At 47.6% G+C, this 10,745-nt stretch overlaps 3 protein-coding genes across 3 annotated transcripts; all 3 read left to right on the top strand.

Moving 5' to 3' along the window:
• The first annotated feature begins 1,382 nt into the window (after positions 1–1,382).
• LOC307245979 (dual specificity protein phosphatase 13A-like) lies at positions 1,383–2,944 on the top strand. The gene is made up of 4 exons (XM_080021744.1): positions 1,383–1,572; positions 1,663–1,880; positions 2,432–2,467; positions 2,835–2,944. Exons 1-4 carry the CDS (start codon positions 1,436–1,438, stop codon positions 2,915–2,917), a joined length of 474 nt encoding a protein of 157 aa, XP_079877870.1. The 5' UTR covers positions 1,383–1,435; the 3' UTR covers positions 2,918–2,944.
• On the top strand, positions 2,545–8,133 carry LOC307245601 (uncharacterized protein). The gene is made up of 7 exons (XM_080021245.1): positions 2,545–3,064; positions 3,192–3,409; positions 4,013–4,215; positions 5,319–5,388; positions 6,381–6,537; positions 6,658–6,878; positions 7,674–8,133. The coding sequence occupies exons 1-7, from the start codon at positions 2,937–2,939 to the stop codon at positions 7,874–7,876; spliced, it is 1,200 nt and encodes a 399-aa protein (XP_079877371.1). The 5' UTR covers positions 2,545–2,936; the 3' UTR covers positions 7,877–8,133.
• Positions 8,134–8,389: 256 nt separating this feature from the next.
• On the top strand, positions 8,390–10,469 carry LOC307245977 (dual specificity protein phosphatase 13B-like). Its single transcript, XM_080021742.1, has 3 exons — positions 8,390–8,824; positions 9,040–9,260; positions 9,734–10,469. The coding sequence occupies exons 1-3, from the start codon at positions 8,637–8,639 to the stop codon at positions 9,961–9,963; spliced, it is 639 nt and encodes a 212-aa protein (XP_079877868.1). The 5' UTR covers positions 8,390–8,636; the 3' UTR covers positions 9,964–10,469.
• The last annotated feature ends 276 nt before the right edge of the window (positions 10,470–10,745 follow it).

The raw sequence follows: 10,745 nt of genomic DNA, 5'->3' as shown, positions 1-10,745 counted from the left end.
CTTTTTTTTTGGGGGGGGGGGGGCGTTTCGCCGCTGCTCCGCTGCTCCGCGTCACTGTTTACAAAGCACAGCCGTAACACCCGGAAGAGTCGCGCGGCTGGAATTTAAAGTCACGTGGCCCACGCCACCAAGCGGGGGGGGGGGGAAACAGCGCTCGCTGCTGGTCAGCAGAGTGTATGGCAGGGTCGTTGCTGCTCTCCCCGCTGGAGGGTAATTGTGTGGTTGTGGACACGGTGTCTCCATTTATTGTAATGAGTAAAAAAGTGATTAAAAAAAGAAAACAAAACGAGACAACATTATGGTTGTATGTTAGAATATAATACAGCGCCGTAAAGTCCCGAAGAGCTGGCCAGTTGAATTAGTATCGCAATCGCGCCTCCAGTTGGCAAACAGGGACATCTGCTGGTCAGTAGACCGCATCACACGTCAAATACACTGTGTGTGTGCGAATATATATATATATATATTTGTTTATATTCATATATATGTATATTTATATATGTATATATATTTATATGTATATATTTATATTATTATTATATATTTGATTATATTTGTATACACATTTATTTTATTATCTAGCCTCACAGCAAGAAGGTCCTGGGTTCGATTCCCGCCTGGGGCGCTGTTGGCACCGTGCTCCGGTGGGTTATCTCCCAAATAGGAGCCTTTCTGTGTGGAGTTTGCATGTTCTCCCCGTGCTCACATGGGGTTTCCTCCACCTCACGTCAGTAAGGACCCCCCCCCCCAAAAAACATGCACACATCATCGTCTGACCAGCGATGGACACTCGTCACCAGGTCCCCGGGCGCGTCGACGAATGCTGCCCATTGCTCCTGGCTGCCCCCCCCGGAGGAAGGACAAGCCAGGATGGGTTAAATGCAGAGGCCACATTTCATCTGCCACCATCCAAAGCGTGTGTGTGTGCGTGCATGTGTTGTAGTGTGGTGTGTTGTGTGATGATTAAAGATTGTTCTTCTTGTTCTTCTTATCCTGTACCGAAAATCCAACTATAGTTATACTCACTGTTAATACTATCAACCCCCGTGCCACTTAATCCCTGCCATGGCCTTTTAATTAATCTTGTGCATAGAACAAAATTTGTGTATTCTGTATTTATTTTCTTTTTTTGACTGGTAAAATAGTTTATGTTAATTGTCTGTATACAATGCACCAACCCCTACAAAGACAAATTCATTTTATAGGAACATGCTCTTGGCCCGAATGAACAGATTCTGTTTCCGATTCTGAGATTCAAATGGAACAAACCGCAGTTGGAAATTAGATTCTCGTTTTTATTTTTAGCCCAGAGCAAACACCTGTCCTTGTCAGTAGATTAAGGAACGAGATGTAAACCTACAAGAACCAAATAAATGGATAGAACACACGGTGGATATAATGTGCACTAGGCTACTCTGAGTATTATCAGTCAGTCATGACCAGTGATCAGCAAAAGAGTGACTCCTCCCCTGCCACGCCCTCTGTGAGAGAACTGGAGAAAGTTTTGTATGGTGGAAAAAGATTTGGCAACCGCGTGGATGAAGTCTGGCCTAACCTGTTCATTGGAGATATGTGAGTTTTGCAATGCAGCCGATTGATTTTTAAGGTTAATATTCCTTTCTATAATCCTCTATGGTTGATATTGTCGTTTCCCTTCAACAGGTCAGTTGCCAACGACCGCTATAGTTTATGGAAGCTTGGCATCACTCATGTTATGAATGCTGCCCATGGGAAGATGCACTGTGAGGGGAGTCCTGATTTCTATGGCTCCACAGTGGAATACTATGCAGTGCCGGCTGACGACTCACCGTCCTTCAACCTCTACGGATATTTCTTCCCCTCTGCGGATTACATTCAGAAAGCACTAGACACACCTGGTGGTAAATACCCTGTTGCTGTATCCATCTGTAAAAGTTGAAATCAATAAGATAAGGTCCGTTTTAGGTGGATTGCACAACTAAGTCCCAGAATTCAATTTGAAACTGCAACGTCCGGGTTTACCTTCCCTTGGCTCTGAGGAGGTTATTTTCTCCAAAGATTGCCTTTTTTCTGGGTATTGTTTTTTTTTTTTCTCGGCCACTTGAGGTGGCGGGATGTTTTCTGAACCGAGGGCAGTGTTAATTTTTTGTGAATATTAATCCATATCGACGGTTTACTGACCACAACTAGCTTTATCAAATTCACCCCGTCACCAAGAATAGAAACAACATATAGAAGAGCACATCTATAAGGCAAATACATTGAACAGGTGTTTCTTAGAAAGTGCTGGCTAAATACAGTATCAAATATGCAAATATGTGGATTTTTTTTTAACAAACTAATCTCATGGATTACCACTTTAATGTATGCTTTGTCTGCCTATATGTAGTTAACTCTACTGCAAGACAAATAAATGCGTGGTGTCACTAATTGTGCTCTTGGTTCCCACCAGCGAGGATTCTACTCACTCCTGGATGCCATCTACAAGGTAAAAGAGAGAAGGTGGATCTTCCCAAACAGAGGATTCCTGAACCAGCTGCGTGCTTTGGACGTAAAGTTACGCAATGAGCAGAGAATAAAAAAGTACAGATGAACCACAGACGCCATCAGCTTAACCTCTGGCCGACATATAATTTGTCTTCTAGGGTCATTTCAGAGAAAGGAATATCTGTATTAAGTAATATGGGAAATAAGAAATGATAAAAAAAAATCACGACTATAAATAATAACACATTCAACTTATCACTTTATATCGGAAGATTCATTTGTGTTTGAGGTGTGTTACAGTGCAGTGCCGAGCGTTGCAGCCTGCAGTGTGTGTTGTGTCCTCTAAACGGATCTCTGTCCGGTGACAGCAGATAAACACCTGCTCGTACGCGTCCATCCTGCAGCGGGCAGCGGCGTTTCCAACGAGCCTTGGAAAAGTAATTTACTCTGAGAAGGGTATTTGAATTAAAATGTCAGCGCCGAAGGACAAGAAGAAAGAGTACCCAACAGTCAAGGACCTGCAGAAAGTTCTGGACTCGTGCAAACTGCAGTTAAATCAAGTCGATGAGGTCTGGCCCAACATCTACATTGGGAACGTGTAAGTATGAGCCACTCACTCCCACGCACAAAGCCAATGCAGAATCGCGTACGATGATTGTTATTGCACTGATGTTGTGTGAAGCATTCACAACTGAACTTCCCCCCCCCCTTCTTTGCTTTGAAAGGTACGTAGCCCAGAACAGGCCCGCCTTGCAGAAATTAGGTGTCACTCATATATTAAACGCTGCCCACACCAAGCGAGGCAGCATCGGGAACCAAAGGTTTTATGGCAACGACTTTGTGTATTGTGGCCTTGCAGCAGATGACTCCACCCACTTTGACCTGGACATTTACTTCCAGCCTGCTGCCGACTTCATTCACAAAGCGCTGAAATCCCCCGATGGTGAGAACCCTCTTATAGGCAATAATGAGTGAGTTATTAATTAGCGCTTAATGCAGCGCTCATGTTACTTAACACCATTAGAAATGTGTCACTAAGCAATGCGCACGCCATAAGCCAGCTTGTTTTGTTCATTTGCAGTTTCCCGCACAACGCTCCGGAACCTTTGTTTCCCCCCATTATATAAAACCTTTATGAAACCCCTTCCAGTCAGTTCCCTCGTGTCCCGTGCCGTCTTTTCAAAGTCACCCGTCGTTACCCGGCCACCCCGCGAAAACCATATTTTCAGCCCAGTAATAATAAGGGTCTTACCTTGCGGAATTTAAGTCTCTAATGTCTCCATGGCTCCTTTCAGAATAGCGATCAAGCAGAGGACAGGGTGGGATTAACGTGACAGTAAGGCCCGGCCTGCAAAGAGACCGAAAATGAAGAAAGCCAATGAATTGTGGACACTATTTTTAGCTCGCTGTCGGTGAGGGGGTTGGAGGGTTGGGAGAAAGGCCACGGTTTAAGACGAGCAGCCATGTATGATATTAATAAGATGGAGGCCTGTCGCTGACCCCAACCCCCCCCCCCCCCCACACCGGAATCTTCCCGTCTCTTCAGGGAAGGTTCTCGTGCACTGCATCATGGGAATGAGCCGCTCATCCAGCCTGGTCCTGGCCTACCTCATGATCTACCGGCGCATCCCGCTCCAACGGGCCCTGAAGACGGTGATCCAGAAGAGAGCCATCTACCCCAATCGCAACTTCCTGGCCTTGCTGCTGGACCTCGACCTTCAGCTCACGAGGAAGAAGAGAACGTGTTGCGTCCTTTGATGGCGGAATTGGTTTTCATTTGGCGGCGACGTTCGCCTCAGAAGGAGAGGAAGGAAATCCCTAAATGTCTTACCCAACACACACCTGGGAACAATGGATGGGAAAAAAGAGGCGCAGATGATAAGTCGAAGGGTATTGGGGAATAGTTAAGTCTTGAAACCAATTTTCTTATGCTTGCAAAGTGATCTGTTCTTCAGTGCCTTGTTTTTCCTTCTGCAGTAAAGTATTTCTTAAAAACACAAAAGGTTATCACTCCTTCCAAAGGAATCTGTATTTTTTTCTCAAGTCTGTTTGCTGAATACCTCGTTGCTCTAGCCATTGGTTAAAATCATTTAATTGAACATCGGATTAAAAAAAGGTGTCTCTCCGGTCTAGCTCTGTCTCACTATGCGGTCCGCACACAAACTGAGCGTGATCTGAAAGTGGGTCAGTTTCTCTCGGTCCACCACGGTGCATATAAACAACTCTCTCTCCAGGCCTCCTGTCCACACTGTGGCAGATAAAAGCACAAACAGGAGCAAGTGGTGTAATTCTCTTTACAAAAAAAACAAAAAAAACAAACAAAAAAACATCCTATCCAGTTCCCTACGCCGGTGGCTCGGATAACCTTCAAGGGGTGCAGAGGGTGATGCCAGAATTATTTTGAGACGGGTTTCAGATGTTAACGTAGTGCAAAAAAAAAAAAAAGGTTGTGGGATGGTGAGTGGGGAGAACACAGACAGCTGTACTGTCGACCTACATGGAGCTCTGAGAGAGAGAGAGAGAGAGAGAGAGAGAGAAAGGGGGGAGGCGGGGCGAGAGAGGGAGACTTGGAAATTCGACCTTTCAAACTAAGGCAAGTAACGATGTTATTCTTATGAGTGGTGTTAGGAGATAACTGCCTCAAAGGCTCAACGTTTTGTCCTTTATCCACAGTATGCATGAGATGCAGTGTATATATTTGCATACTATACATTAAAGGCAATTTTCCTTCATTTGTAAGGAAAACGTGCTGGTAAAACACTTTCCCTAATGAGTTCAGAGTTCTATTTTAATGCACTTGCACGGCGAATCACCCGCAACTTCTTCTTTCATTAATTTGCCGACAAATCCAGACAAGCTACGTCCGCGAGGCAACAGAGAGGAGCGTAGTTGGTAAAGCCGGCAAGAAGAGGCCCGGAGCAGGTAAAAAGCCATTTCTATTTGCCCTCTCTGCTAACCGTGGGCACTTTCCCCCGTACATAGCATCTTTAATTACACAGAAGTGGAGCAGGAAGGACAGGTTAGCCTAAGGGGGGGGAAAGGCTGTGAAAGCAACGCGCAGCTCAACATGTGCACCAGGGAAATCAGTTCTCTGCCCCGACTGTGGGAGGGAGTGAAGGGTTGTGCGTGCAGATCAATGAGAGAGCGAGAGAAGAGCCTCCAGGTACTCTAAGCACATGCTGTACTGTACTTGTACAGAGACACACTTTACCTCTCCTCGTCAACTTACAAAGTATAAACTTAGGCTGCACTCGGAGTGCGCGGAGATCGTGCAAAGTGATTACGGGTTGGTTTTTTTTCCGTTGCATATACATATTGTTCTATGCAAGGAGGTGGAGGGTGACACATGTGCCTGAGTACACCACATAAATAGTTCTCGCCCTTTAGAGAGGTAGAGATGGATAAAGCCATCAAGATGTTTGAGTGCACCTCCATATGCCACGACAGCTTTACAAAAGGTCACTGAAACAGATTTGGTCTCAATGACTCATCCCCATGGACACGACAATAAGTCTGCAAGCCCCTCTCCTTAGCGGCACATTATGTTTCTCTACACCAGCGGAATGGAAATAAGCGCCTGAGCTACCGCCGGTTTCTTTACAATGACAATGTGATGCACAAAGAGCGTCTGCAGGATCCCAGCTGAAGGCAGAATAACACAGCTGCCTGAGTAAATGCAAAAGCACACAGCAGCATAACATCAGCCTTAGCAATGCCCGGGGTGTACATTGTAAATTCACAGGTCAGTCTTGCCTGCAGGAAGGGAAAAGTTGAAGCTTGTACTGATCTAATCTCAGGAAATACATTTACCAAGAGATCCCATTGTACTCGGCCCGCATGATGTATATATTAAGGTACGGGGGGGATGATGCTCTGGCGCAGCAGGAAGCAGAGCCTGAAGGTGTAGCTTCCAGGAATGTCCGGGGGCCGCCGCCGCGTTGCCAGCCCTGAGGGGGCAGGTGGAAGGTACGAGACCCCCCAGGCCTCCGAGCTCCAGAGGCTGATGTGGACGAAGAGAAGCACCGACGGTCACCTCGACGAAGTCCAGCCCGGGATCTACATCGGAGACATGTGAGTGGCCATCTACGGCTGACTTACGAGGGGCTCTTATGCAAGCTTGTTTTTTTTTTCGTTGTTTTTTTTTTGTTGTGACCTGCGGCCGTGGAAATGAAAAAAGCCCCCTCCCGTCAGGTATGCAGCAAAAGACAAGAGGACACTGCAGGCTCACGGCATCACCCACGTGCTTAACGCCGCCGACGGGAAGTTCAACGTGAACACGGGCGCCAGCTTCTACCGAGGCACACAAATCACCTACCACGGGGTGGAGGCCTTCGACATGCCATCCTTCAACCTGAGCCCCTTCTTTGACCCGGCGGCCAATTTCATCAAGAGCGCTTTGTGCTCGCCCACAGGTAAGGAGCGGCTGTCATGTGTAAGCCATCTCTCATCATTTTTTAAAAGATGAACCCGGAGAACCTAAATAATTCTGCAAGAATAGCTTTGAAACATTTGTCAGTCAATTCCTATTACCCCCCAACTCCTGTGTTGTATGAGTTGTTAAAATGCAAATCAAATGCAGAACAATATATCAAGCTTAATATCCCCCCCCCCCCCCCCCTTGGTAATCTCCTCATAAACTGAGACCCTGGACGGGAAAATTGCTTTTAAATGGATTGCCCTGGTAATTTGTAAGCAACACTTTCATTGGACATGGAAATTACACAATTATGTTTGTGGCCTGTGCCGCTCCTGTTATGCAAAGCGAAGGCAGTATCTGACATGACGGTAATAAGACCGGGCCTCCTCCTTCACACGCCGGCTGATTGGGGCGCTCCAGTGTGCGCTGGGGTCTACAGTAATCCCCCGCAGAAATACACAGCCACCAAGACAGTTCAATTACGCGCTCCTCTGGGCCATAATCCTCCCCCGTGATAAGGAACCAGGGATTACCATTTGTAGAAACATTTGTCGAAAAACATTGTCGAAAACTTTGGAGTTCAGCAGTCAGAGGCACCTTCCCCTTCTGTGATGTGTGGTTCTGGTAAACCACAAAGCGGCCGCAGAAATGAGACGGTCGGCCTAAAAAGCGGCCAGAAACACTGATCCACAGGTTGTTCGTCAACCAACCGGGAACGGGGAACCAAAGGTGGAGCTCAAACGTCCACGTAAGGCGGTTGACGCCGGCTTGTGTCGCGAACGCTCCCCAGGCAAGGTGCTGGTCCACTGCGCGATGGGCCTCAGCCGCTCGTCCACCCTGGTCCTGGCCTACCTGATGATCCACCGGGACATGACCCTGGCCGAGGCCATCAAAGCGGTGAGCGCCAACAGGAACATCGGCCCCAACGCCGGCTTCCTGGAACAACTCAGAGAGCTGGATCACAAGCTGCACTGCCGCAAAGCCCCGTGCTGAGCCTTGAGGGGTCCTTCTGAGGAGGAACCCAAACACCTTCCGGGATGCGAAGATGTACGTAGGTCGAGCAGAGAGGACGAGGATGTACATTTTGTTTCGCTTGTATTTTCATTCGACATTACAAATTTCCGATTTATATGATTGCAGGGTTTCTCTTGCATGTATTGGAAAGTTAGACCATACGTACTAGATTTTTTACATTTACATCAAGTACCTTGCGTCAAATAATGAAATGCCTAATAGTGAAAATAAAAATGACTTGCTGCTTTTTGTCTGTCACGATTGCATTATTCGGTTTGTTAATGTGGGCGCACGAGCAACTATCCAGTCAAATTGTGCATTTATATCACAAAAAAAAACATTATATATCAACACTGGTGCTCTTCTAAAGCAGGAGCTGTCACGGATGTCAAGCTCTCTGGTTTCGGGGCGTAGTCAACAGGGGAATAAATAGCCCTGTCCTCTCCTGGCCGGCCACACAGGCATACTCAGCTGTCTCTACTCAACTGATATTTGGTAGCTCACATGTAAAACACGGCCACCGAGATCAGAGCTCAAGAAGTTTATTTTCTTCCTATGACAAAAGAAAAGAAACAACAGCCCTGAGAGACAGAAACACACGGAAGGAAACAAGCTTTCTGGAATTCATTCACCGGCTATTAACTTGCACTCTCTTTTTCGCCATTTTTTCCAAATGCATAAATCTAAAAAGCCCCGTTTTGGTAAGTGCGCTTAGCGTTCAGCCCTCGAACATATTGGTATGATAATGGCGTACTGCAGTGATACGGTATTACTCAGAGCCATCTTAAAGGGCCCAGACATGAGCCAAGAGGAGGAGCCAGGACCCCAGACACCACCCACCTGCAATCTGCTCGGCCTTCTGCTGAAGAACAGAACGCCCACCGGCCCCGTCAACGAGGTTTGGCCCAACCTCTACATCGGAGATGCGTAAGTGACAATCTCACTGTAGGATGCAGCAGCAATATGACAATTTGAAAGTGTTAGCGCAAAGTGGGCCCCAATGAATGAATTAGCGAGCCGATGGGAAGTCTGTCTCCCTCTCTCGCCGACGGGTATTCATACAGTTTTGAAAACACGGGCAAAGGAACGTACCCCTCCTCTCCCGTCGGGCCCATTCTGCCCTTTCCGCGTCATGTGTTTAGGTCCACCGCTCGGGACAAGCCCCTGCTGGGACGTCTGGGGATCAGCCACGTGGTGAACGCCGCCGACGGGCCCCGGCACATCGACACGGGGCCGAGTTTCTACCGGGACACGGCCATAGTAGCGTACCACGGGGTAGAGGCAGCGGACCGCAAGGATTTTGACCTGAGCCCGTTCTTCAGGTCGACCGCCGACTTCGTTCACAAAGCTCTGCTCCACAGAGGTACGGCCAGGGCTCACGGAATCTGGATAGAATACATCATAGACGGGCGTCTCTCATGGTGGGGTGCGGGGACGCCCCCCAGGGGGCCCTTCAAGGGGTTCCAGGGGGTCCACAGCAAAACGATTAATCGTTCAACGTCATTTACGAGACTTGAGCGCCATTAGAGAATGTTCAATAGCGACTATTTTGATCCTCGTTCCACAGCTATCTCCATCAATATCGCATAGACAGGTATGGATGATACAACAAAATCATAATTTACAATAAAAGTCCCAGGGATCCCAGAGATGGAATCTAATCAATTGGGGCCCATGGCCTAGTGCATATGAGATTGAGTGTCCTTGATATGAAAATGGTTGTGAATCACTGGTATTGAAGTTATTTATAGACGCAGCTACATACATAACCTCTCAAGATGTTGAGGTGTCGGCCATTGCTCATGGAAACGGCCGATGTTTTTTCCGCTGACGCAGGTACGGTGCTGGTCCACTGCGCCAGGGGGGTGAGCCGCTCGGCCGCGCTTGTCTTAGCCTTCCTCATGATCAGAGAGGGACTCACCCTGGCGGAGGCCATAACCGCCGTCCGCAGCCGCAGGAACATCCTCCCCAATGCCGGGTTCCTGAGCCAGCTCCGCCGCCTGGACGCGTCCCTCTCCCGGGAGAGAGAGAGAGAGAGAGAGAGGGGAAGCAATAGCATGGTGTGAAGAGCCGAGGGCAAGCAAGAACATCCTCCTCCTCATCCTCCTCCTCCTCAGACTCCCTCCTGGAACGCTGCCACATTGCGTGTCACCGATGCAGAATCAATGGCATGATGCAATTGGAGAACGCTGTCAAAAACATACAAACAAATGCAAAACAAGAGACAAGCATGCACGGCTGAGTGGTGGGGACCTATAAATAAACAATGCGGCGCTTATTTATTCACTCTTCTTAAAATACTGCGTCTGAACTGCTGAGATTCTAGCACCGAACTGTTAAAGCCGTGAGGCCTTAAGAGGTTTGATAAGAGATGACAGAAATATGTTGGCGTGGTTCAGAGCATGTATACAGATTCAGGTCAGACTTTGAAAAGAGATGAAACAGCGAAGCCATCTTAATAAGAAATGCTCTCCAGAGCCGACTGAGAGAGAGGACGAGAGAGAGAGAGAGAGAGAGAGCAAGAGAGAGAGAGAGAGAGATGCTGTCAAAATAAAAGGAATTGGATATCACAGGTCTAATGATTTCACTGTCAGAATGAATGATGGCAGCCTATGAAGAGATGAGGGGAAAATAAAGGCGTCTGATGGTGTGAAAACTCTGTCTGACATGTTCGCGGCTTCATCCAGCCATTCTGCAACACAATCATCATCCTCCTCTCACTTTGGGGTCTCGCATTTAGATCCGTGAATGGACCGTGCATATCATATAACACGGAATCAAAGACATGCGTCGTCTGGCGGAGAGGGGAGAGAGAGAGAGAGAGAGAGAGAGAAAAAACCGCCGAAAT

Source organism: Zeus faber (assembly GCF_960531495.2).
Source record: "Zeus faber genome assembly, chromosome: 20".
Classification (NCBI taxonomy): domain Eukaryota; kingdom Metazoa; phylum Chordata; class Actinopteri; order Zeiformes; family Zeidae; genus Zeus; species Zeus faber.
The sequence above is the reverse complement of the archived record's forward strand: the minus strand, read 5'-3'. Positions and strand labels throughout refer to the sequence as shown.

Coding starts and splice junctions, on each gene's coding strand:
- LOC307245977 (XM_080021742.1), top strand. CDS start 8,637: ATGATAATGGCGTACTGCAGTGATACGGTATTACTCAGAGCCATCTTA. Junction 8,825..9,039: donor AACCTCTACATCGGAGATGC/GTAAGTGACAAT, acceptor TCATGTGTTTAG/GTCCACCGCTCGGGACAAGC. Junction 9,261..9,733: donor CAAAGCTCTGCTCCACAGAG/GTACGGCCAGGG, acceptor CCGCTGACGCAG/GTACGGTGCTGGTCCACTGC.
- LOC307245601 (XM_080021245.1), top strand. CDS start 2,937: ATGTCAGCGCCGAAGGACAAGAAGAAAGAGTACCCAACAGTCAAGGAC. Junction 3,065..3,191: donor AACATCTACATTGGGAACGT/GTAAGTATGAGC, acceptor TTGCTTTGAAAG/GTACGTAGCCCAGAACAGGC. Junction 6,538..6,657: donor GGGATCTACATCGGAGACAT/GTGAGTGGCCAT, acceptor CCCTCCCGTCAG/GTATGCAGCAAAAGACAAGA.
- LOC307245979 (XM_080021744.1), top strand. CDS start 1,436: ATGACCAGTGATCAGCAAAAGAGTGACTCCTCCCCTGCCACGCCCTCT. Junction 1,573..1,662: donor AACCTGTTCATTGGAGATAT/GTGAGTTTTGCA, acceptor TCCCTTCAACAG/GTCAGTTGCCAACGACCGCT. Junction 2,468..2,834: donor TCCTGGATGCCATCTACAAG/GTAAAAGAGAGA, acceptor GTCCGGTGACAG/CAGATAAACACCTGCTCGTA.